The sequence below is a fragment of the Cavia porcellus genome, unplaced genomic scaffold (assembly GCF_034190915.1).
Source record: "Cavia porcellus strain 051 isolate PalLab524CR breed Dunkin Hartley unplaced genomic scaffold, mCavPor4.1 scaffold_10, whole genome shotgun sequence".
In the NCBI taxonomy this organism is placed as follows: domain Eukaryota; kingdom Metazoa; phylum Chordata; class Mammalia; order Rodentia; family Caviidae; genus Cavia; species Cavia porcellus.
The window spans coordinates 86384240-86409897 of NW_026947493.1; the positions used below are offsets into that span (position 1 = coordinate 86384240).

Consider the following 25658-nt stretch of genomic DNA (forward strand, 5'->3'; position numbering starts at 1 on the left):
ACCTGGAAAACAAACAAAACCAAACCCCAGTAATTTAGGACTCGGTGGAATTACGGCTACGTGTAGCCCCGAGGGCCTGGTGTTGTATTGCTCCCAGCATACAGAACATTAGCAGTTATGTGGATCCTGGAAATGCAGCACACAGCAGCGGTCTGGAGGTGACCCAGGGCCAATCTTTAGGAACCAGTCTGAAATCAGCCGTATAAATCTCTGCCCGGAGGGGACCAGGGCAGTGGCCCAGTGGCAAGTAGGCCTGCACCCCAGGGCCACTGCCCTGCAGGAGGGGCCTCAGACCACCCCCTCACCTGGCGTGTGGCGATCGGCTCCCCTTGAAGCTTGCAGGGAAGGTTTTGCCTTTCTGAGGAAACCGATTCTGAGGGGGAGCAGAAGCAACTTCCTGTGCTAGGCTCTGCACCCCTGTGCCGCACCCCGCAGCACAGGAAGCACCGGCAGTCACCAGGGTCCGGGAGAGTGGACAAGGTCGCCCCACTTGGTGCAGAGGGGCGCATCCAAGCGACATGAGCAGAGTCTCCAGAGCGGCCTTCCCTGCCCAGGGCGCCCCTTGCCACCCTGTGACCTGCTGAGTCTCTTGGTCAGAGGGCGAGGCCAAGGAGTGACCCGGGGGTGTTGTTTACATCCAAGGAGAAGAATCCCATAGCTCATAGCCCCAAGAACAAAGGAGCCCCGGCTGCCCTGTGTGCAGACGCCTGCCTTTCCTCTCCGCCTGCAGCCTCCTTCCTTTGAGGACTTTGAAGATCCATTGGCACCCAGACTGTTTGCTCCTCTAGAATTGTGACACCCAGGAAGTGCAGTGTAATTCATTCCCTTCCAGAGCACCTGCCAGGTTTAAAATTGCAGGAGTTCCGGTGACAGAGCTCAATAAATACTAAAAATTATTTATCTTAAGGAAAATTTGGATTTTTGCAAAAATATTGCAAAGATTTACGAAATTTGGGATCTCTGTGTATATATGTAATGAACAGTAATATATTGCATAATACACACTATATGGTAAATATATATTAATTTGAAAATATTCAGAAGTGTATCACAAAAATTAATTTTCAAAATAATGTGTGTTAAATGTATTAAGGATTTTCACAGATAATTTTTTCTATTTTCATTAGATTGTTTATATTCCGTCTCGATTATTACTTTTTACTTCTATTTCATCTTTCCAACAATTCACTGAACCCATTTTTTAAAATAGTGTTTTCTTTCTTTGAGGAAAAAACTCAGTCTTCCATGATTCAAAGAATGTTGTAAGCAAAATTTTACTCCAAAATGTAAAGGGAGTCACTATTTCAGTTTAGACCCTAGGCTCTATTTCCCGTGCAATGTGAAATGTGTTTTTCATGATTATTTTTTCTTTTAGTTTCATGGTGCCTTGCTGTACTTGATGTGATTTCAGGGTAATTTTATAGAATTTTGTAAATGACTTAAGTGTTGTAATGCACCGAAATACACAGGAAGGTGTTTTAAAGTCTGTCATTTCCATTTGGAAGAAAAACACCGAGTCTAAAATAAGCATTTGCAAAGCAGTCAAATCCAGAACCCCGGTGTGCTGAGCAGTTTGATTTACCTGTCCCCACCTCTCCCTTTCCTTCGGCAAGTCTGGGCTCTGGGTCTCCGAATTCATAACCACCTCTGCTTTCAGACAGTTCGCACTAAGTTCTCTGTCTCATTGCAGAGCAAAACTTACAGGTTTCAAGACGCAATGGCCGTGTACAGCGTCCCCTTATTTTTCCAGTGAACACAGTGGATAACAGGCTTTGTATTTATTTTTAACCTAAACCATCTTTTCAAAGTTGCATCATAGTTCTTATTATTTTTGGCGCTGTATTTCTTGATAACCTCACCGCCCACCAGCAGAGCTTTTAAATGTACTGCAACAGCGTCCGTGCCTGGTTTGCGCCCGTGCACAGCTGTTTCACAGCTGTTTGGGATCCGTGTGTCTTTTCATGGTTCCCTCTTCGTTCCAGCCCCGTCAGTTTCCCTTAATAACGCTAATCTTCAGTTCTGCAGTTGGCCACAGTGTGCCAGGGCGATTTACATTTTGATTCACCGTAAAATTCTAACTTTTCATATTATTTCATTCTCAAGTTCCAGTTGCTTTATTTAATAGATCGTCCTTTGATCTCGCGGAGACAATTGCTTTTCACTTCTCTAATGAAGCTCGCATTATTATAGCCAAAGCAATGGTTGCACCGAATGGTAGGAGAAATCCCCAAGGAAGCCTGTGTTTGCCCATGGAGGATGCAGAAAGCAGTGTGACTCATTTTTGAGTTATCAGGCAGTTTGTCCCCAAATCCCCATTTCATGCCATTATCCCTTTAGCATTCCAAGGCATTCTGTGATGCTAACATATTCCCAAGGTTCCCTGAGTTCCTGCTAACAGCTAAACAGTTAAGTAAGTCCGTGTGCTCTCTATTAGCAGGTGTGTTTCACAATGGGGAGAAAGGGACTTGCACACTGGCCTCTTGTTTCTGATATGTTTAGCACATATTCCGTCTTCTCCTTTATGCTTCAATGATTTGTCCCGGCATTTCTGGAAATTAATTTTCAAAGAGCCTGGAGAGTTTGCTCGATAATGAGAAACAACTTAGGCAAACCCTCGATGGGGCTGGATGTGGAAACGCCCAGTGGTTTAAAACCATGCTCTTAATGTGGTTCAGATGCTGTGTTTATCGTCAAGGCATTTATCTTCGTAACTTTATCTACGTTGAGTAAAAGAAGGGATTAAAGATAAAGTGTAGACCTTGGAGGGAGAAAGAAGAAGTCTAATCCACAGATAGAAACTTGGAAGATTTGGTCTAGAGTCATAACCAGCGCTGATTTATGAAAAGTCCTGTCTTTTGTCAATGGTTAATGTCAGTGAGGTTTTATGCCCTCTTGCTTATTGAGTTCTCTTCCAGAGTTTCAGCGTAGGCACACAATTGCAAGCTGTCCGTGTGGACCCTGGTAATCAAAGTGATGTCCCAGACGAAGCTCAGCTTCTGGAGTAACAGGGCGCTTGCGTGTCCTCCTGCAGGCAGCCGGGAGCCTTCCAGGAGTCTCCCTTGAGGTGGACAGGGGCGGGCTTGGGGTTCAGTCTTGTGTTCTTGCACAAAGTGTGTGGAGCGGATGGGACAAGTCCAGGACAGGAGGTCAGGGGTAAATATGGTGAGGCAGAGTAGACGGGATCGTAACCTTATCCACCTTGCAGAAGAGTAGATGGGAAAGATGCCGTGGGTGTGCAATCCCCAATGATGGATTCACCAAGCAGAGCGAGAAAAATGGGAACCCTGAGGTGGGGCCAGGATTTCAGGACTCAGACTCATGCAGAGGGATCTGTTTCTCAAACTGGTGCATCTGACCAGAGGAACTCGAGACCCTTGTAGACAGGTGGTGCTGTCGGCCCTCATAGACCGAATTCCTGGCTGCTTGTTAAATCTGTTGCTGAAATTCAGCCTGCGTGGCAATAGCTTAGAAACCACCGCAAAGGGGCTTGAAGATACTGGGTTCTCTGACGCGGGGTATAGCTTGAACAGTCTAGCAATTACAGGTGATTATAGTAAGGATACAGGTAACAATAGCTGCTATCAGCAAGCCTCTTGCACCTCTGGGAAGCTCGGCCTGTGTTGTTTCTAGGGATTCCGGCACCAGGGCACAGCACGGTGACCAAGCCGAGCCGCACTTTAAAACAGCAGAGGTGCGGGTTGGGCTGCAGGCCGGAAAACAAACAGGTGACGATTTCAAGCAATGTGCGCTGCACAGCAGGGCTTGATTTTTACATAGCACCCTGAATAGTGACTTCAAAATTACTAATGAGGATGGCAGCCAGCAATGCATGCAAAGCACTCACTCATTGTTGTAAACTAAAAAATACTGCTTTTATGCAGACAGAATGCCATTGTAGAATTTTAAAAGGAGTAGAAATAAAAGGCTCAGGATTGGAGTGATTTAAACAAACTCAGTAGAACATAGTAGATGATTAAAATACAATCTATAATTACATTACACTGGTATCAGGTAAGGATAAAAGCCTATAAATACACTAGGGTCAGAGTAAGCATAAGAAATGAAACCGTTATTTGAATAATCTGAGATCAAGTTGCAGTAATTAAAAATGAATGTATTATTCAAATGAAGGAATTAGGTTACAACACTCCTCGTATGAAAATATTATTGTGACAGACTGAAATAAGTTAGAAATGATTTTGATTAAAAATGGGTAGAGGAATGTAATAACTTTCACTGGGGAAAAGTAGACAATCAGGGAATATAAAAAAATTTGGCTGCTAGATGAGACACTAAATGAGCCTAACTTTTCAAATGTTTTTTGATATCTTAAACTTACAATCGGTAAGCTTCTGTTGCTATTTTATTAGATGATTTAATTTCCAAAATCATTCAGGAGTTTCAGTTTCTTTCCAAAAAAGTTCGATGAGTGGGAAATACGTGTTTTTTCCTGTAAAATTGCACGCGGGACTGAGGTAGGGTGGGAGGGAGGGGGTTATTGTTACTTGAACTTTCCTTACAGTTAAAGGATGACAACAGTTCTACCTCACTGCAGACTTCTCCAGTTGAATGTGCAATTGTGTATGTCAGGTACTGCAAGGAAATGAACTTAATGAGGAGCACACCCTGTCCACTCCCCGCCCCCTGCAGGGGGCATTGATTTGTTCTGCACTGGAAGATTTACAAGCTCCTCTTCCATTACCATTTGTAAAACTGCAGTGTTAAGTCCACATGTGTTGTCCAGGCTCTGAAATGATCTGCTTGCCACAGCATCAGTAAAACCAGATCCTGGGAAAGTAGCAGCGTCTATTAGAAGCAATAGATTGTTTAACCATTTATGATTAAATGCTTTTCAAAAGTAGACGGCATAATAGGTATTTTTGACAGTACCAGTGGAGTTTTGTCATGAAAGCCAGAGAACATCTTCCAGCAATAGATTCGATGTGAACATTCAAATCCACTGTTCTGCACTGAACTGGTTTTAAAACCTCCTGACAGAGTGGCTCGTGAGGAACACCTCCGGTCACTTGGCACCTTGTTAGTGGACAGATCAGACTCTGTCTCTGTCCCACCGCTTTAAGAGGGAAAGTGTGTGTGTCTTTCTGAGACACAGAAAGAGTTTTAGGTTCACTCTTCAGGATGGTGTCCGCTTTGGTGTCGTCAGTCACCTGGGTGAAGGGGACTCTTACCGTAGCTCACCCTGGAGCACATTGGCAGGGTGACACCGCGTCCAGGCTCCGGCCCAGGGGGCAAGGACGGCTTCCAGAGGTCACAACCATGGAAGCTCGCACCCACAACATGACTGAAGACACAGGCTGCATCCGGATGTCTAGGGTCCCTGCAAATGGCAGGGTTTTGTCTCTGAGTGCAGTGACGTCACCAGGCGGGATGAAGTGGTCCGAGAGACAAAACAACATGTGGTAGGAAGGCTTGAGAGACGCGAACTGGTGTTAGACAACGTAAGTAACTAGCAGCAGATCAGTCCTTCGAGAATCTCCTGTGGAAAAGGAGTGAAGTTTGGTTCTGGTGTGAAAATAAATATACAAATACAGATGCACTGCACACATGTGCATGCTGTCTTGTGACCTCTGGCGTGGCACTCAGGTCTGGGACTCTCGTTTCCATCTCTGACAGCTCTAGACCCCTCCATGGTCCCTGCCAGACATAAATGTTTACAACTGTATGAGCAGCATTCAGTAGAGAGGATAAAATGTGACCCCAGGATGTGCAAGAAGTCAGGTCTCATCTCAGTACCCTATTCACAGGATGAAGAAGGAAACTGAGGTTTCTTTCCGCAGGGATAATTCACCACCTGTTGGGATTCTTATGGCCTCTGTGGGTTCCGTGTGGTTCTCCTTTTCATCCTCTAAGAAGTGCCTTCAAGGCAAAGGGAACCTGGCTGCGTGTGAAGCCAGCCCTCTGTGTCTCAAAGGAGGCCTCTTGTGTTCCTATTGTGCTGGATTCCGTGGCTCCAGCTAGGAGATAAAAATCGGGATCCTTTGTGAGGCCACCGCAGCCACCTCACACTTTGATTTGCTCTCTGGTCCCGCAGGTCCTGGGTTGGCTTTTCGGGGCCATTTCCAGGCACTTCTGTAGCTTCCTATTATGGGATACTTCAGATAAATACTCTTCCCTGGAGCAGGAACTGCGGTTTCCTCCTCCCCCTGACCCCCGGCTCCTCTCCTTTGTTGCCTGGGGATGTGGTGGGGACATGTGGCAGACCTCCATGTTTCTGCCTTTATTGTCATTTCATCTACGTCGAACTGTGTTGGTCCTCAAAGGCTGCAGGCCTGTAAGAACCTCGGTCTTGAACTTCTGTTTTTATCCTGCATCTTCTTTGCTGTCTTTTCTCTTATCACTGCTTATAAAACATGACCGCAGCTTGTCCTTAGCCTGACCCTACCTCTGTTGAAATCCTTTTCAAGCCTTAATTATATCCTGTCTCCACTTCTCTAGCTCCTTCCCAGCCATCTTGCACTCCCTAATGTTTTGGCTTCACTGAATGCTTCAACCAGATCCTCCTGTAGACCTTCGTGTGCAGGGAAGGATGGTGTGGGAACCCCCGACCTGTCTGCTTCTGTTCCCTTTTTCATGCTTGTGTGAAGAGGAACAGTCCGCTGAACCTTCCTTAGCAGCTTTAAAGGTGAATTCCCTTTTACCCCACAATCAACCCCCCGTTTTTTCAGTTTATGTTTAACTTCTGTTGAGTTGTAAGTGCAGTAGATAGGCCGATCTTTTAACTATGCTTGGCCTAGTAAAGTTAGAACTAAAAGCACAAATCGTGAAAATATCTGAAAGAGAGTCAGCAGGGACTGGCAGAGTCCCAGCAGGTGTTTCTGGGCACCACAACACCCATCCAGCAAAAAAGCGTCAAAAGACATGAATGTTTTCTGAAAGGGTTTGGTCTAAAGGAAAGTAACTGAAAAGAGCACACAATAAAGCCAGGGAGTCTTTGCTCGGAAATACATTTCTGTGTCTAGACCTCTCCACCGACAGCTCATGACCAGGATTTCTGTCTCCATTACCGTGAGTAAAGCTGTGATCACTGCTGAGTGTTTCAACAGCGTCACAGAAACTGACAACTCTGGGGCTGCATAGATTCGCAACCACACCTCACGGCACGGGATCCGATCCCTAGGGTAGCGGGCGCTCCTCCCTGCTCCAGGAAACCTCCTGACAGCTCTTAACCTTAGCCAAAAGGCTCCATGCATATATTCAAGATCAAAACACACTGGTAAAATATTCTAAGCATCTGGTCTCCAAAGCAAACGTCAGACAATCAAAGGAGCAAACATAAAACACCCCACTCAGCCCCTGGTGGTGGCTTGGTGAATTTAAGACAGTGTCTCCCCACTAAGGCAGTCACAGAGCAAAGGGATTTCTCCTTCCCTTGGGGAGTTCAGGGCTGATTGCTGTCTCTGTCCTGCTCCGCCCAGCCCACCTCCCGAGGGTGCAGATTCTCCAGTGTGAAGTGTGCCTTTGACTGTGTTGATGTCACTGACATAGCCTTGTCCTCTTAGAACTTCGTATACAGTTTACACCCGAGTGTGACACTTCCCCTCGCCTGCCTGCCACCTCCTGGCTTTCTACCTGGCCTGCTGTGCTCACTGTAAGAAGACTCTCGCCTGAAGGTCTTGTGTACCTTTAGATCAGATCTAAGGTCACTTAGGAAATATGGGCAAAAACATGGACCCAGTTGACCCGGTGTACACAGTCCAGCCGAGGAGGCCCTGTGAAACCCTGAGGAGGAGTCTTTCTTTAGACCGCAAAGGTGTGCTGGCAGCACGGTGTTCTGTAGTCGGGTGACACCAGCCTGCGGACTTATGTACCTATTTCGGATAAAGACTTTTATTGTCTATCCTGCTGGGAGCAGTTGGCTTACCCTTAAATACAGCACTGAGACTTCTGTACGAATCAAGGCACAGTAAAATCTGTCATTCCAATGGCACAGTAGAACAAGAGACCATTCAAGGCTTAGAATCATTTGGCTCTGGTTTGATTGTCACGTGCATGGAATTTTCAGAGTAGTGGTTCATTCCCTGCAGAGGCTGCCGTGTCCCGCACTTCGCCTTCAGACTTCTAGGTTGAGGGTCCCCTTGATGTGGGTGCACACAAGCGCCCTGTCTGTCTGGACCTGCAAGGGCTCCACCCCTTCCTCTCAAACTGTCGGATGTTAGGTAGGTCTTTCAAATGATGGTAGGATACAGTGCCTATTGCCCGTGAGTCCACAGAAGGCTTCAAGCCCACTCTGCTCACTTATTGGGCCTTTCTAGAAATTCAGAAACTGAAACTATAAAACATAAGACCACTGTCAAACCCTGGGACAGTTGGAACTCTGGTCTCCATCTTCCCCTACGGATGGCAAGGGCAGAAACCACCATGAGATGGGGTCTTCAACATATTTAAGGCCAAACTAGAGTCACGTGGGAAAAGCACAGTCCATGGCAGAGTGAGAGCGGGGTGGGGTGGGGTCCTGTGGGGCCCTCGTGTTGGTGGGTCATCATTAGAGCCGCTGGCACACAGCTGCCTGCAGATCTCAGATGGTGATTGGAAAGTCCCGGGATTTTGAGGTTCAGAGCGAAGTCTTCTTCTACTTGGAGGAGGAGAACACGGGCAAGGAGAGGAAAGCCTGTCTTCACAGCACAAGGCAAGGTTCTGAGGCGCCAGCCGGGAGCTGTCCTTTCTGCACTTCACACAGGGCTCCTGTTCTCTGTCTGCCTGGGGGAAAGTTACATCTTCGTGCTTTGTTTTCCATACAGGGCTTCGTGCTGTTTTCCATACATGAGCTACATGCAGAGCCCTCCTGTAAACAAAGCGTGGGGGAGAGTCTGTAAATTACCACAAAGTTGTTTAGTCAATTAGCATAAATCTTTGGGGATTATAAAGCTTAGTGGAGCAACCTCACACTGAAGGTGGCCCCAAAGTAAACAAACAGGCCTGCATTTTCTGTCCTCCTCGCTGACCTCAAAGAATGCACGGAGCGCCATCTGGTGGTGGCTGCTTCCCCAGAACTATGTTTTTCCTGCTCTTAAAACTGAGAGTAGGTTACTCTGTGTGTGTGTGTGTGTGTGTGTGTGTGTGTGTGTGTGTGTGTGTGTGTGGTGAGTGCTGGTGCATGTGCACGCGTGTGTGCGTACATAGGGAAGACAAGAAGGAGCATGAGGTTTCCTGTAGGAACTGAGAAGGTAGCATGTATTACAAATATGCCTATTTCACCTGAAACTTTTATTATAAACCATTATGTAACATTAAGGTTGCCTTAGTACAGATACCCAGAAAGCTTTTGAGCAAGGAACACATTGAATTTCCCTATTTTAGAATAGATCATCCAGTTACTCAAGTTTTCTGAGTATACCAGTGTCAAAACATGAAAATTTCCATTTAGTACAAAAAAAGTTTAAACAGATAAAGCACCCCCCCACTTCTTTGTGTGCACTTAGAAGTAGCTAAAGAGCATAAAAAGGTTCATATTTGTCATGTTGGAACATAAAGTTGTGATATAGCTTTTTGTTAATTTTTGAAAAAGACGTAAGTTGGCATATGTGAACTCTGGCTCATGCTGGCTGTCTTATTACTTTTAAAAACTCCATGATCAAAGAATCTCAAAGTCCTCAAAGGTGAGGATAGGAAGAAAACAAGACATTTCTGGAAATAATGACACTTCACTCCGTGAATGCCCGTGAAGATATTTTGTCAGTTAGAATTGCGTCAAGCTGGCATTTGACGGGTCTGGCCTTGGGGGAGCATGGTCATGCAGGCTGTCCCTGCCCCCGGCCGCTGCACGCCTGCCACCAGGGACACCCGGCTCCCGCCCTGCTGGGTCAGCATCCTGGGAGCGGCCACTGCCATCCTCACTGTCCTGTGGGGTCTCAGGAGTTCCAGGAGATCAACAGTAGGTAGTAAAAATCACCTGCTGGAGGGCTCTTCTAAATATTCAATAAACACAAGCATAGTGGAAATAGATGCTGTCATAAGGCACAGACTCATCCAGAGCGGGACACACGGCCGCAGGAATCCCGCAACGTGGCCACTGTGCCTGGCCCCCAGAGCCAGCTTTGCCGCCTTCAGCAGACCCGCTGCACTGACACGGCGGGGTGACAGGCTGTCCAGGAGCAGGAACGGCTTGGAAGAGGGTCACCTCAGGACAGCAGAGGGCCCCGAGAGAAGTGTGCTGTATCTAGTTTCAAAACGTCAGCAAGGGCCAGATTGTTTGATCCTGTGTTGTTGCTAAATTTCATTGTTGAGTGAATTTTTGTGAAGAGAAAATTAGACCTAAACTCTGAAGGCATCGAGTGGGAGTGGTGTTGACTGTAAAGAAGCTTCTGGAAACACACACGATGGAAGGCCCTGCCGCACCGTCCTTCCTCCTCCTCCTCTGGATGCCTCTCCCCGGGAGCTCAGGAAGGACTCCTGTAAGCAAAGCAGTATTGAACTGGAATCCTGGCCCGGCTGAGGCAGGAGCACCCAGGGTGCTGGCCGCTGGTGTGCTGGGCCTGCGCTGCAGGGCTCCTGCCCCTGGCCCCCTCCTCCCCAGCTCCTGCTGCCCAAAGCCCACTCCCACCGCAGTCCACACTGACTCCCTGGAGAAGTTTAATGAGTCTCTTGGAATTAAAAGTTATTTTTCTTAAAAAGCAAAACAAAGAAGTTTAATGAAAATGGGCGGACAAGTGGACAGAGGGACAGGGCAGCTCAATCCCCGCCTGGTGCTGGGGGTTCATCAGGCTCCTGAGGTGGCCGCTGACACAGAGAGGTGGGAGCAGGAAGGGAGAAGTTAAAGTGCACGCACATGCGTGATGGAGCCCCGCAGAGCCCAGGCCGCGTTCCTGTCCACAAAGCCCCCTCCTTCCCCTGCACCTCATCTGCGAACATCCCCGGGCTGGACACGAATGGGAAGAAGCATCCCCAGCTCGTGAGTCCTTGTGGAACTGTGGGATGTGCTCAGATTATTCATAAGCTTTCACGCTGTGTATTTTGGTAGAGATGCTTTCCCTTCTGCTCTTGATTGTGGGTGAAGAATGGTGTTTTAATAGGCAGATGGTAAAGACAATTACAGTTAAGGCCTCAGCTGGGAGTTGCATCAGTTTATTGCAAATTATTAGTTGATAAGTGCTTTTGTTTACAAGCAGAGTCTTAAGCAGCTTTGTAATCAGTTTATCAGCAGCAGGAGGAATTCTGGAATTCTGACAGCTTGCCTTTGGGGTGGGACTTCACCTCTGGGCTGGTCACTGAGGATCACAGTTGCCAGGCAGCCAGGCGGTCACTGGGCCCCTGGGGTGAGCAGAGCCTTCGGGGAGCCTGGCACAAACCTGAGATGGGGAGCAGGTTCCAGGAACAGAGCTTCTTTCTGTTGGAATCCCATACAATTTTCTTATCTGTTTGACCAAAGCCAAGGTTGACTGTGTGAGTCTCCTACCTGCCAACACACTAGTTCAGAAACTTTTCCAGAAAGTTCTGTGTGCTTCTTTTTTTATCAGGGAGTTAAACTTTCTGCCGTGTGCTTCAGCAGAAATCTGGATCTGACCACAGTGACACCATTGGCTTTTTCTAGAAGGGGCTTCCTGTGCCTTCAAAAGGGAAAGGAAATCACCTCCACTGGAGATGAAGTCTTAGAGGACACAAAATAAGTACTGGACCTGCTGGGATCTGGGACAAACTATGGCCAGAGGGTATCCATGGAGGGGACCGGGGAGGGCAGGGGACACACGAGCTCTGACCTTCTTGGCTATAACGGGTGACAGCAGCACTCTTTGTCATGCAGCTAATTCCTTTAGGTTAATGAGGACGCTTGTACTTCTTTGTTCCTGGGCTCTCCCCAGACCATTACCTGTTACATTTACACTAAGAAATTAAGCACATCAGATTTGAAATGACAGATTAGTCACAGATACTTCAGTAAGTTCATTTCCCAAACAGTTACGGGAAGGAGGTGCATGCCACCACCACAAGGACACAACAGTGTAACCCACGTTGCACAAATTGAACACTTAAGGTGATTGTGCAAAAGCCAGTTTATAAATTTTTCACCCTAACGAGTTCTGTGGGCCTTGTCAGACCAGCAGCATTCAAATAAATAAGCACATACAGTGGTTCCTGAAAGTCATTGTTCTTCATAACTATTGAGTATCATTGGTTTTATTTCCTGGTATCCAAGAAAAAGCTACAGAGCTAATAGGAAACACAGCACCCGAGTGAGAAGTCGCATTTCCCCGCTGGAAGGAGGAAAAACATGTTCTCTAAAACTGGATCCAGCATACAAAACAGGACTCGGGCTGACACATCCTAAAGTGTAGGGAGCCTTGTGAAACCCAGATCTTCTCTTTGTCTTAGAAATACGGTTAAATATCTCCATTTTTATGTCCTCCTGCTTTGTATTCTGTTTCTGTTTCTCAGTGAAAATCCTAGCATCACCAGAACAGAACACGCTGCATCCTGCCGGACCACGCGGATGACAACGCCTGTAATTTGAAAGTTGTGTTGACACGAGTGCACTCGCAAAGATCTGGGAGAAAACCCAGTGTAACTTTCACCCAGCTTCCCAATTCAGTGCCCGGGCCGGTTTCCTGTTCTCAGGCGTCAGTGGTTCTGCAGGCCACAGAGGAAGGGCTGCCTGTGAGGTCTGGAGGCAAACCCTGCGTACAGTGAATTATAAATCGCATTTTCACATAGAAAGTGGGTTTTCCACCATTCTGCACATCACGTGCACAGAGGATAAAGAGTGTACCGGCCAGGGCTCTGCCATTTGTTCTTCCCCCCTGGTTAGAGAGCAGGATTTAAAAAGACAAAGCAAACCGCCCTCTCCTTTGGCCCAAACACCAAAGGCGCTTTGGGGTAGCTGGCCGGGTGTGACCTGTCCCTGCTCCTGGGCTGCTGCCCTGTCCCATAAAACCCAGCAAGGAGCACTGGGGCAGGGAAGTCAACTGGCCCAAAGTGCCCCGCTCCGCCTCCATAGTACAAATGAAAAATGTTACGATTATTTAAAAAAAAAAAAGCAGGAAAGACCTTTTGCAAAATGGTTTTGATTTATTGCTATGTATTCTGCAGATCTTTATCAATTAGACTTACTCGGTCGTATTCCAAAGTGTTGTAAACTAGGAGTTGGCATGTGGCTGCATGCGGAAAAAAGGCATTAATCACCTCCACATAAACAAGGGCACCGATCTATCCGGCAACTAGGAAGTAGTTAATACATTTTTAAGCGATTTTATTATAGAAAAGAGGGCTAAAAGAGTAGTGCTTAATTATCCGGCCCCCTCTGTGCTGGGCTCCCTTTTGATTGTATTAATGAGGCAGCTGGCCCATTGTCTGCCTTTAATTCCTCCATTGTTTTAAGAATATGTCACAGCTCTTTATTCTTTATCAGGTGCGGTGCAGGAGGATGCACACAATACCTCATATTCCTACTGTATTTGCCAACGCACAAAGAAACCTCCAGAGCGGTTTTCAAAGAAGGGGCACCCATAATTTATAAGTTCCATGCCTCACACTGCTCCTCTGTCAAGAATCTCAACTGTATGGGAGTTGAATTCATTATGAAATTCGTATGAAGCAACGTGACCACGTATAGATACAAGTCCTGTGTTCCCGTCTAAACCCTGAGATCTGGGCAGCAGCACGTGGTTTGTTGAAATGGAGCAAATATTCAGCTTTTGGGGAATTATTCTGACCAGTTGCTTCCCACTTATGAAAAATTATATTTCGCGAGGTGCCTTGATGCGTGAGTTTGTATTTAGTATAAAGAAAAAGAGTTCATAATGACCAAATAAGTATTCCCTTTTTGTGGACTCTAGGAACATACTGCGTGTGTGCGTGCATGTGTGCGTGCATGTGTGTGTATGTGTGTGTGTAAAATGGCTCATTATTCCTCCAGAGAAAGACTTTAATTTAATCATAATGTGCCTACTGGTATCATGGTATACTCCGTAGACCAACACGACTGTAATCTTTATTAACTAAGCACTGGTTACCAACTGACTATCTTTCTGCACAGTATGTGAAGGAGATTTTTTTGGACCAGTACAAGAATGTCATTCTATCTTTTAAGAAGTTAAAATGCTATAGTGATATAATATAGAGTATAACATTTCTTATGCCAGAGCTATTTAAAAATGCTGTTCAGTTGTGGCACATAATCATTTTTTCTCCCGATGTCTATGAAAACCACCCAAGGTTGCCCGTGGTAAAATAATCTCTAAGGTCTGATTCCCAAACACTATCTTTTTTCACACACATGGCTTTTTCCTTTTGTTTTTTCTCTGTCATATATCTGCATTTTGGAGGCTCTTTTATTGATTTTTCCCCTAGAGTTCCAGCCTAAAAGAAAAGATGGGAGGGTGGATGGCCTACTGCTGGGATAAACATAAATAACTTCAGCTGTTAAAACTGGCCCTGAGAGGCTACTTAAAATAAATTATTATTGTGAGCCATCACCTTCTTTTTGTACTTTTAGGTGAGAATGTATAGGTTTGTTATTATTTTAAGTTAAAGTTTCACACTGGTATCCCTAGCTGTTTGTTTGATGCTCTGTATCGTTCCTTACTGGAGCAGAGAAATGCAAAACCCTAAATGTGACTTAATTGGTTCAATTTGCTGTGTATTTTTATGCTAATCATGGGTCTCTATCTTGATGAGCCCACCTAGTTGTGGTAGAGGTTTACAACCTCATGTAGCTTGCCTTCCTTATTTTTGCAAAGCCAATGTCTATCAATCACACAGATAAATTAGAAAGAAACATGCCTAGACATAACACATGGAAAAGATTTTTCAGCGTGCTATGTAATTATTAACCTGATTTTTACCATTGTAAGAAGCTGTGAATTGCAGATAGCATGGATGAAGTTAAACGCCTTTATTCTGGATACATTTTGCTTATACAGAACTCTATAGGTATGGTCGAACAATATAATTGAGGCTTTGTCAGCTCTGTAACCTAGCAACAGATAATACTGTTAGGTTACTGAATTGCTCCTGGTTGACAAGTAGGGAGTATTTTTGTGTTTATCATGTTTGCTAATGATGGGATCCTTTCCACAAGGCCTGTCTTAATCTTAATTAGAGTTTATCAGCAGAGGTCTGCATGACATTGTCCAGACACCGATTTCATAAATAATAAAAAGTGCAAGTGAAAAATTTGGCAGGATGGGCAGATATTTAAGGCCGTGGCTTCTAGTAAGAAGAGTGTGCATGTCCAAAATATAATCACATTTGAACTGTGGCTTTATTCTTCATTATCGAAACTTGTAGTACACTTCACTGCAGTTTCAACAGCAATTACGAGAAAAATTTATACGCTTCCTGTTAATAACGGTATCTGTTTGCACAAGAACCTTGATCACAAGCATTACTCAGAACAGCAAGTACATGGTTTTCAAGAACATCAAGGTTTTAGTGGCCACTACTTTTTCCTGAACCTGAGCATGTTTGTGCTTTTGTAGGGAAGGGAGTGAGATGCAGGCATGAAGCCTGAGGGGCGGGCCTGAGGTTGGAGCCTGGAGGCAGACAGAGAGAGGAGCCCAAAATAACCTTTGCATCTGGTGGCGAGGAAGGTATCAGATAGCTGCTTCAGTGCCTGATGTCACTCGATAAAGATTTCATGTCCACGCAGTGGGAATGTGAGTTTTTGCCCCAGTTTGCACAATATGATCTTTCCCTAATTTGCAGGAAGGTGATATTATTGGTCATTCCGAATACTGAGTTAGCCTTGAAATTACAGAAATGAGCACTGCCAACACCAGATGCGATTTGTAGTGTCTTAAGTTCCCAATCAGCTTATTCAGTGGAAAGGACGCTGAGTCATTGCCTCCTGTCTGTCCACCTAGCTTCACCCTCTTACCTGCTGTCCTCGTTCTGGGAGCATCAGAGTGGGGAGCGTTCAGAGCTTTCCAGGTGTCACTCTGAGTTTCCGAGGGGGCTGAACACCTCGTGAGATACCTGGTCATTCAGAGACGTTTCTCTCCAGAACCTCACTGCATGCTACTTCATTGCATGCCTCGCACCCCGAATTCCCTGGGTGAGGGAGCACTCTGCGAGTGTCTGAAAAGCACCTTTTGGTTGCCTGGATCAGAGACATGGGCATGAAATCAGCCTTGATTTGGCCTCCCACACCCAGAATCCACAGCCCCGTCCAGATGGCCAGCCAGGGCTCCGGCTCAGGTGGCACCCGGGGCCCTTTTTCGGCCCAGCTCAGTTGCAGTTTAAGCAGGCAGTTGGGAAGCTGTCACAAAGGCTTTATTATCAGCCACCGTGCTGCACTGCGTGGGGCGCTGGGAACGGGGTCTGGCACCAGGGAGCACTTTCTGTGTGTGAACCGTGTCAGGGAGAAATCAGGCAGGTTAGAAGGTGGCGGGCAGTCACATCCACGTTACAAATGGTGTAGACACTCTTCTCCAGGTGGGATCTACGCATTTAATGGCTGTGTGTACAATCAGTGTGTAATCTGCCTGGTGCTGTTTTAAAAAGTGGGCCTCCAATAGTTCTGCTTTAGAGAGGAAACTGTAATAATTCAAAGGCGCCTAAAGCAGGGGCGGTGGGGTTCCACAGCGAGCACCAGGTGGCGCTGTGATCGGAACCGCGGATTCCATTCATCGCACAAACTATAATAGAGAGTCAAACCACTTGTTCACATCCCAGCTCCTGCTTCATTTCCCCTCCAAGTATGTGGCCTGAAGAGCTTACTTACAGCCTTACTTACCTTCCAGCCTCGTGCTTTCACAGCAAAATGGGAATAAGTAAAAGCTTTCTTGGGAGCAGTCGGTAAGGAAGGCATGCCAAGTCTTGGGCACCCGGTACGCACCCCGACTGTGTGAGTCTGACTCTTTGGCACACTGAACACCATGGGGTGATGATGACCCAGAGGTTTCTCTCTCTGCGGCTGCCCCTTGAGAGTGAGTTGGAGAAAGCAGTGCTCCAGTAACTTGTCGGGGTCGCTCCTGGCCGGCAGGAAAGACACACGACAAAGTCTGGCGGTGTGCAACCTTGCCTTTATTTGTCTCCGCGTGGGCCCCGCGAGGCCTCCTCTCTGCCACCAGCCCTTTCTCGCCGGTGGACTTTCTCTATCTCTCTCTGTGCTTCCTGTCTCGTGGCGGGAGAGGCATTCACTTTTATAGGGTGACAGTGGCCAATCAGTTCAAAGCGCGCGATGCGGGCTGATTGGCTAACATCAGTTGTTGCTAGGCAGACTATCTTACAGAGCGGGTTGTTTACGTTGCCAGGGCAATCAGGGGGCAGGAAGCAGGCGCCATTTTGGCTCACTCGATGGGAGGGGTAATCTAGCTCAGGCTTTGCTCTTTCCTACAGGCCGCATGACCGCCGCGCATAGTGAACTAGCGCTGGTGCGGCTCCCAACATCTCCCCCTATTTTATTTATTTTGAATGAATGTACGCATCGCAGCCCGCCCTGGATTGAGTGCAGAGGCTTATGCCCTGTGTTGAGGCCCACCGTAGGCCCTTGGCTTGGACCCTGGTCGGCCGCCCCGGGTCCGCCAAGGCCTTGAGACCCTCGTCCTTTTTCCAGGGCCAGGAGTGAACTGGACGGAACCTGGATGCACATAGGCATGCACTCATGCCCCTCCGTGTGATCCCCTCAGAGAGGCATCTAGATCTGGTCAGATTCTAGTAATCCAGCGGCTTTCGTGCGCCATGGGGTAGGGCCTGGCTTAGGTCGAGTCGTGCTGGGGAGGCACGCTCTTACCCGTCATTGACTCACCTACCCTGCTGTGTGGTGTCATTAGGGAAGGAATGCGGAAGACCCGCCACACCTAGACCCGGTCGTAGGCCAGTCGAGCGAGCCATGCGTAGGCCTGGGGGTCATTGTGCCCATCATGGGCTGCTGCCAGGGCCGCATGGGCAACCAGGCGTACTTGACGCCAGGCCGCCGCAAGGCGCCCATTAATAAATGATGTAACCCATCAGAGCAAGAATGGTCCTACAAGTAAGAGCAGAAGCAAGGAGCACAGGGGACCTAACAATGGTAAAACATAGGGGAGCAAGCCATTCCAGGCTCCCCAAAAAGGGATTGTCCTGCAGTGCTTTTAGGGCTCATCTTGTTGTTGGGTCTGCGGTTGGCCTCTGGTGGAACAGGCCTGATCTTCAGTCGAGGGACTTGTCGCAACCTCTCTGGGACCCACAGTGGTTCTCGTCCCGATTCCTGCAGAAAAACACAAACCGCGCCTCGGTTCCAGCTAACCACCGGATCCGGGCCCATCCATTGTCATGCCATAGATAACCGCGCCTTTGGAGGCAGGCCTTGGCTTACTCCCCCTTTTTGTTTTTTATTTTTTATTTTTTATTTTTTTTTATTTTTGGTCTTTTTCGTTTTGTTTTTTTTTTTTTTTTTTTTTATCGGTGCCAGGGATCGAACTCGTGATTGCCTGCTTACAAGGCAGGCGCTTATGCCGCTAAGCTAAATCCCCAGCCCCCGTTTCCTCAACCGGTGTTTTTCTCAGCCTGCTCGGCAGAGTAGCCGCCCATAAAAATACCGTCCGCCCCGCGGCGCAACGTCATAGGACGGCGGTCGCGACAGAGTGGAACGGGGCGTCACTTCCTGTGCCGGCTGAGAGAAGGGAGGGTTCCCTGTAGCGGCCTCTCGGCGGGGAGCCGCTTCTGGAGAAGAGCTCCAGGGCGGAGCGGATGGCTCTCTATCTCCTCCCCGCCAGAGAGCGCTCGGGGGCCCTTTTTCCTCTCTCTGCTTTTTTCGAGCGGCGCACGCACACAATTCGCGGCGCAACTCGGCATAGGAGTCAAGACACGCATGTATCATTTCCCACAGGGGGCGAATAGCCGGCGAAATATCGCCTTCCAATTCCGCCGAAGCGAGGTCCCCGCCTAACTTCTCCCATGACGGCAGGTTTAAATGCCCCATGGGTAAAAACCAGGGAGCCACCCTATCTACCTCTGCTATGAATAGTTCTAGTGTTTTTTGACCTACCCTGAGGTCTCTAGCTTTTAAAAGCTTCCTAAGGGCCTTTACCAAGGGCCGCGCCTCCGCGCTCGGTAAATTACCCATCCTCAACCTCTAAGGGCTGTTACTCACCGCGTGTGACTTAAAGAACCCGTCACCTACGCGTGAGCCTGAGGGGAGTCTAAAAGCCCTGTAGGTGCACGCCACCCAGAGCCCAGGCTTATCCCCAACTCACCTGTCCGGCAGCACCACGCTGGAGCGTTGCACACCACCACCGCGTCTCGGGGTTGATCAGTCCCCGTGCGGGCCACCAAATGTCGGGGTCGCTCCTGGCCGGCAGGAAAGACACACGACAAAGTCTGGCGGTGTGCAACCTTGCCTTTATTTGTCTCCGCGTGGGCCCCGCGAGGCCTCCTCTCTGTCACCAGCCCTTTCTCGCCGGTGGACTTTCTCTATCTCTCTCTGTGCTTCCTGTCTCGTGGCGGGAGAGGCATTCACTTTTATAGGGTGACAGTGGCCAATCAGTTCAAAGCGCGCGATGCGGGCTGATTGGCTAACATCAGTTGTTGCTAGGCAGACTATCTTACAGAGCGGGTTGTTTACGTTGCCAGGGCAATCAGGGGGCAGGAAGCAGGCGCCATTTTGGCTCACTCGATGGGAGGGGTAATCTAGCTCAGGCTTTGCTCTTTCCTACAGGCCGCATGACCGCCGCGCATAGTGAACTAGCGCTGGTGCGGCTCCCAACAGTAACTAATGACCCAGATTTTAAACTTTGCCTGCCATCTGTCCAAGGTTCTTTCTATTGCATTTTTGCACAGAGGACAAATAAACGTGCGGTGATTTCAGAGGCTTACCTGAAGCAGGATTGTTTCCTCTTGCATGACTGCGCAGAGGAAGTAATAAGAATTTTATCAGTTAGGTAAATACGTAGTCTTTACATGATCCTCTGTGTTTTCATAGTCAGTGCCGTGAGCGCAGTTAGTTCACATGTTGAGATTTTCCTTGCCTTAAATCTAGGACACCAGCATGCTGCTGCCTGTGACAGTCATAGGAAATGTCCTTTTAGATGCCTTAAATTTTTTCTCTGTGAAGATGTGGAAGGAACACCTCACTGACACTGGAAACACAGGCAGAAGCTTGACTTGTGAAGCACCTTGGAGCTAAATCAGAAAATTTTACATCAGCATTAGTATCCAGAACTCATTTAAAAGAAAAGAGTCCATGTCTCCAATGTAAACTTCCCTCCAGCCACATCTACACGTCAGTAGGTGTGTGTCCATTTGGAGTGGTTTCTTCCTGTAGCTTCCTCTGCCTGTGCGGAGTGCTGTTGTGCCCACAGAAGCTGCTGTGTTGGAGGCTGGGTCCAGGGTTGGGGGTTTGGATTTGAGAGGTGAGATTTGAGGCTTCTGAGGTCAGCTGGACATACACCATGGAAAGGAGCTGTGGTCAGATGTCTCTTCCAGATCCTGTTCTCAGTTGTCTGGGATATGTAGCCAAAAGTGGCACTGCTAAATCCTAGTTAGTTCTATTTTTAATTTGTGAAGAAGTCACCCTACTGTACAATTCCACATTCTCTCAGATGGTGCATGTGTATTCTGGCTTTTCCGCATCATCTCAAGCACTTATTATTTCTGGATTGGTGATAATGATGTTTCCATACTAAAGCCAACTGCGACATCTTGTGTTTTGTTCCCATCAAAGATGGGGCCAGTGAGTGTAAGATGCTGAAAGACACCAAAATGTCAGCGTGACTCAGTGTTTCATGCAATCCAATTGCTTCTTCGCTTAGATGAAAACTACTGCGGTCCGCACTACGGTACATTAAAGTGGGCAGATTTACCCCACCTCCAAACACAGCCGACCGGAAGCTGGTCGTCCAGCAGCCTCAGAGCCACCGTTCTTCCGGGAAGCATCCCCAGCTCTCTCTGGTCAGGACCTGCAAATGGTTGCAGCTTTGGTCTTCTTTGCTCCAAGCATAGATACTTTCGCTCATTGAATTCATTGATTTGCCTTTTGGTAATATTTAGCAGGAATTTAGCAGTGAGAAGTGAGGATAGTGGTGCCAACAGGACCAGACCAAAAGGATAATGTGAGCACTCCTTACCCCCGAGGCTGTTCTTCAGCATGTGCACAGGCGCCCGGCCTCATCCCAGCATGAAAGTTCAGCACGGTGCACGGCCAGCCCCACCGCCCAGGAGGAGGACCCGGGTGGAATGCTAGGTGAGGCTCCCCACCAGCTGGAGGTGGCAGAGCCAGAGCTTCTGTGGCCCCCAGCCATCCAGCTTCAGCAGCTTGAGTCACTGAAACTGTAACACACAGTACATCTTCTGTGTTATGCTTGATACCTGGTGTCAACCTGAGAAGTTTAGAAGTTTAACTGAGAGACTCAGCAGGGAGCCAGGGCCCGCTCCTTGTAAATTTCCCCCTCCTGTGCAAGGGGAAGGCTGGGAGATTTGTGAGTGCTACACCTGCCCTCACGGGTGGGCATGGCCTGTGTACACTATAAGGGAGGAAAAGAGGCTTGTTTCCTCCTTTTTGTTGTGGCTGCTGCCTTGAAGTGTTGCCCCTGGGCCATGCCACCCTGCCTTGGAGCCAGCTGATTATGGTCTGAAACCTCCACAACAGTGAGCTGAATAAACCTTTACTTCCTTCATTTTGAATGTTGGGTGTTTTTTCCCAGCAATGAGAGAAAAGTAATCGGACGTCCTGTGACTGACTCTCCCAGATTATGCATTCTAAATTCTCCATCCCAGAACTAACCAGTTTCAAAGCACTAACCCTGAGAGTGAGTGTGTGTGTGTGTGTGTGTGTGTGTGTGTGTGTGTGCCTGTGTACATGCCACTTTCTCCAATTGCCTCTACCTTTCCCAAGCATTGTCTCTCAGTATCTTTTAGTGACACCAGCCCCGGCTCACATCCTCCACGCAGTTGTCTTCTGCAGGCCCAGTGGCCTGCTACACGTGTTCACCCAGAAGCCTTGCAAATATGCCAAACTTTACATGTTCGGAACATGACTCATTATCCCCGTGCATGCTTACACACATAAATACATGCATGACACACATGTACACACTGCAGACTACAAAGTCTAGGTCAGGGACCACGTGTGAGGTCTGGGGAAGTCAGCTGACCTCCCAAGTTCCACTCTTCCAAACTCCAGGTGAGGTGTAAGCATCACCTGTCTCGCACAGTCGCTGGCAGGAGTAAGACAGGTGAGGCCCATCCCAGTGCCAACGGTACCCGTCCGTGGCCCACCCCATCTAGCTCTGCCAGCCCGAAGCCATCGTGTGCCCCTCTCCTGAAATCCCCAGCCCTCTTCTCTCTGCCCCGGCTCTGGAAGTTGCTCTTTTCTCCGCATGGTTTACACTTCGTATGAATGGATTCAGACTTCCGGCTCCGGGGTGGTCCTGAGCCATCCCCACCCTCCAGATTCCACTGTGCCATGGGACAGAACAAGAAAATCCAAGTCAAGAATGTGTTCCTTCATTAAATAAATACCCAGCGTCTCCCACCGCAAGCAGACAGGAGTGTTTGTGTTCCAGGTCGAGCTCTGCCCCCCTGCACCGAGAGGCAGCCCTGATTTCACACTTGCCAGCTCTGTGGCAGATGCGGAAGCCCTCACCATGGGCAGCTTCTGGCTACCTCAGCCACAGCCATGGCACAGAAAGATGCTGAAAACATAATTCCCACTCTGGTGACACAGAACAGGCTGGTTCCTGGACCCAGTGCCCGCCCACCTCTGCCTCCGCACGTCTCAAATTCAAGATTTGCCTCCGGGAGCAGCCAGGCTCTCGCTGGCCCTGCACTGCCTGCCTGCCCCTTACTTTTTATTCTTTAGCTACTTTGGATGTCTTCCCAAGTCTCCAGGACGTGTCACTCATTTCTGGGCCGTGGCACCCCTGTGTGGAGCTGGGAGTCCCCTGTTCCCGTGTGAGGAGTCGGGACATCTCCGTGTGATGCTGCGGTCCTCACCGCACAGCAGGGGAGGACACCGTGCAGGTGAGGACAATGATGTCAGAGATCGAGTCGAAGACAAGCAGCCTCCTCATGAGCGTGCGGAGTGCATTTCCGGTCTCATTCAGCCCTTTAAAATCGTGTGCGCTGCCTAAACTCTTACCTGAGATAAAGCGATACCAGTGATAAAATAGGAAGCATTACCCAGTACAGCAGAAAACACAGAAACCTATTACAGCTGTCAGCTTACTTAATAATGGAGAAAAATCATTTTTTTGTTTACTTTTCTTTGCACTTGATGCATTTCAACTTTATTTATTTATTGGATCCAGTCAAAATTTTAGCATCAGTAGTCCGTCATCCTGCTGCATCCTGCCTGCAATGGTGACAGAGATTAGCTGCCCTCGGGTGCCTGCCCTGAAATCCTGGTCTCGGCTGGGTCCTCCCTGCAGACCCTGCCTGGAGTTTGCGGATGCCTCTCAGAGAGGAGGGCGCGAGGGGTGTTAGTTAGCACTGGAGTCAGTGACTCCAAAGCACCACGCCAGTGAGTCGCTCGGCCCCAGGGCTCCTTGCTCCCAGTCCACACAGACTGACCCTAGCCTGGACCCCGCAGGACCAGAAGGCACCAGTGGTGACCTCCATGCAGCTGCAGCGCAGGGGCCCATGCCGTCAGAGAAGGCTCAGTAGGTAAAGGCAGGCGTCGGGAGACGGTGCAGGAAAACACCACTGTACGCCTGCCTGTTTCTGCTTCTTCTGCAGAGAGGCCAGCAGCTTCCAACATTAGAAAATAAATCCATTTGTGCCAAAACGAATCTGCTCTATTCAACTGCAGTAAACCCGTACACTTTCAAATACTTTCACAGCAATTAAAACTAAGAGTTTCCGTCTAGCATCGCAGTGTATTTGTGGTTTGCTTTGAAACTTCTGCACAGATTCGACGATGCTAGCTGTCTTGTTCACAAGCATCTACATTCGCGGGTGGTGTTTTACTTGCTTACTTTTGAAACTTAGCTGGCTGAATGAGCTGCCCGAGGTTTTTCCAAAATTACCTCCTGATTCTTCTGGTGACTGCTGTGTCACAGGCCGTTGTTATCTTCTCCCCTAGATTTGACCAAGAGTTGTTTGAAAACCATGTTCTCTCGGGGTGGGAAAAATGAAGTGTGGCTGAAAAGACAGTCATGCTGAAAGACAAACAGAGCAATAGGACTTATCAGAATGGGTCCCTTTTTGCCCTTAATGAGTACAATATACAATCTTCCAATATACATATATATATGTATACAGTGAAAAAAAAGCTCCGTAACATATCAAGTATGCCACACGATTTCAGCATAACTACATAGGATACATATCTCGGCCTGAGAGTGTAGATAACAAAACGTAAGTGCTTTGCCTGTCTAAACATGCCAAATAAATGAGCATGCACTATCACATTCCAATACATTAGAAGATGGACTTGCATGGTTAATTTTTCTTCTTAATGCATCACATGTGACCATTTGAAGTAAAAAGCCAGGGTGTATCGTAGCGTTTGAAGACAGAGTTCTTTTCATTTAAACAAATCTTTATTGAAATAAGCCTCTCTGAAAAGAGTCTTGGGCATATCTTCTTCTCAGGAAGTTCAATCGAGATAAAGCACCTATATTATAAGGATATTATCCAAGTAGGGCTCGACCAGGCAAGTAAAGCATCCTGAAGTGGCCACAGGCAGAGGGGAGGCAACCCCTGGGATTTCACTGTGGCTTTCCCCATTTTAGGGACGTTCGTTACTTGTTGTGTAGTGCGGGGCATCTGCTTGCTATTGAGATAATAAAAGAATCGGAGGGAGTCAAAGAAAAAGAGTTGGGTGGTGGGCAAGAGGGCGATCTGGAAGGGAAAGACAAGACACAAGTTCTGCAAGACACCAAAAGCAACTTCAGATGGCCTCTGAGTGGCCCGCGATGTCCTGGCCGGTGACTCGGGCTGACAGCTCGAGGACGCTCCCCACCAGGGCTCTTTACTAGGTCTGTACTGATGTCAGGCTTCTCCTACTCTGGTCCCCAAGTAATCCACTTACGGCCCAGAAATCTATTCCCCCAGAGGCGGTGGGTGCCCAGCTGTGGTGTCATCAGCACCCCACCCCGAGGAGCCAGCGCATAGCCTGGGAGCCCTCTGATCATCAGTCCGGCCACATGGGCTGGGGCTCTCCGTCACTGTGCCCCTTCTTTCCTTCCCAGGGGGTCAGCTTTGGTGTACAACGACGAAGGCCATCTCCGAGGGCGAGGAGCTTGTGGCCTTCGTGGTGGATTTCGACTCTCGGCTCCAGGCTGCCAGCCAGATGGCCTTGGCAGAGGGGATGTACCCGGCACGGCTGCTGGACTCCATCCCGCTGCTGCCCCAGCAGGCCGCCATGGCGTCCATCCTGCCCACGGCCATCGTCAACAGTGAGTGTGGGCGGGGGCGGCCGCGGAAGGGGCGGATGGGGGCACGGGCCACACGGGAAGTCGCCTCGAGCTGGTCAGTGACACTCAGGGTCACTTAGACCATGGCGGTGGCATCATAGAAGCTCCCAAGGTGGGGTGATTTTAGTATTCCTCAAAAGCCGTGGAGTAAAAACCTTGAAGAAAAATTAAAAGCATACAAAGACAGAATTTGACTATATGTACTATGGGAAAGGAAGTGTAGCCTGAGTAATTTTAAAGTAAAACAAAGGAGAGAAAGAAAAATATGCATGAGCTTTTAATATCCCACACAGAAACTCGAAACTGTGCCCTGAAAAGTCACCTTTGTGCTCCTGGTTTGTTCAGATGAATTGGAGAGTAGTTTGTTCA

General features: G+C 48.2%; 1 protein-coding gene across 3 annotated transcripts in view; it reads left to right on the plus strand.

Moving 5' to 3' along the window:
• Positions 1-25658, plus strand: part of Zfpm2 (zinc finger protein, FOG family member 2) — a 399960-nt gene that overhangs the window by 366070 nt on the left and 8232 nt on the right. For all 3 annotated transcript variants that reach the window (XM_063257768.1, XM_063257769.1, XM_063257771.1), the window contains one exon: positions 25065-25271. In XM_063257768.1, the coding sequence (XP_063113838.1) occupies positions 25065-25271 (207 nt within the window). The remainder of the gene's footprint in view (positions 1-25064; positions 25272-25658) is intronic.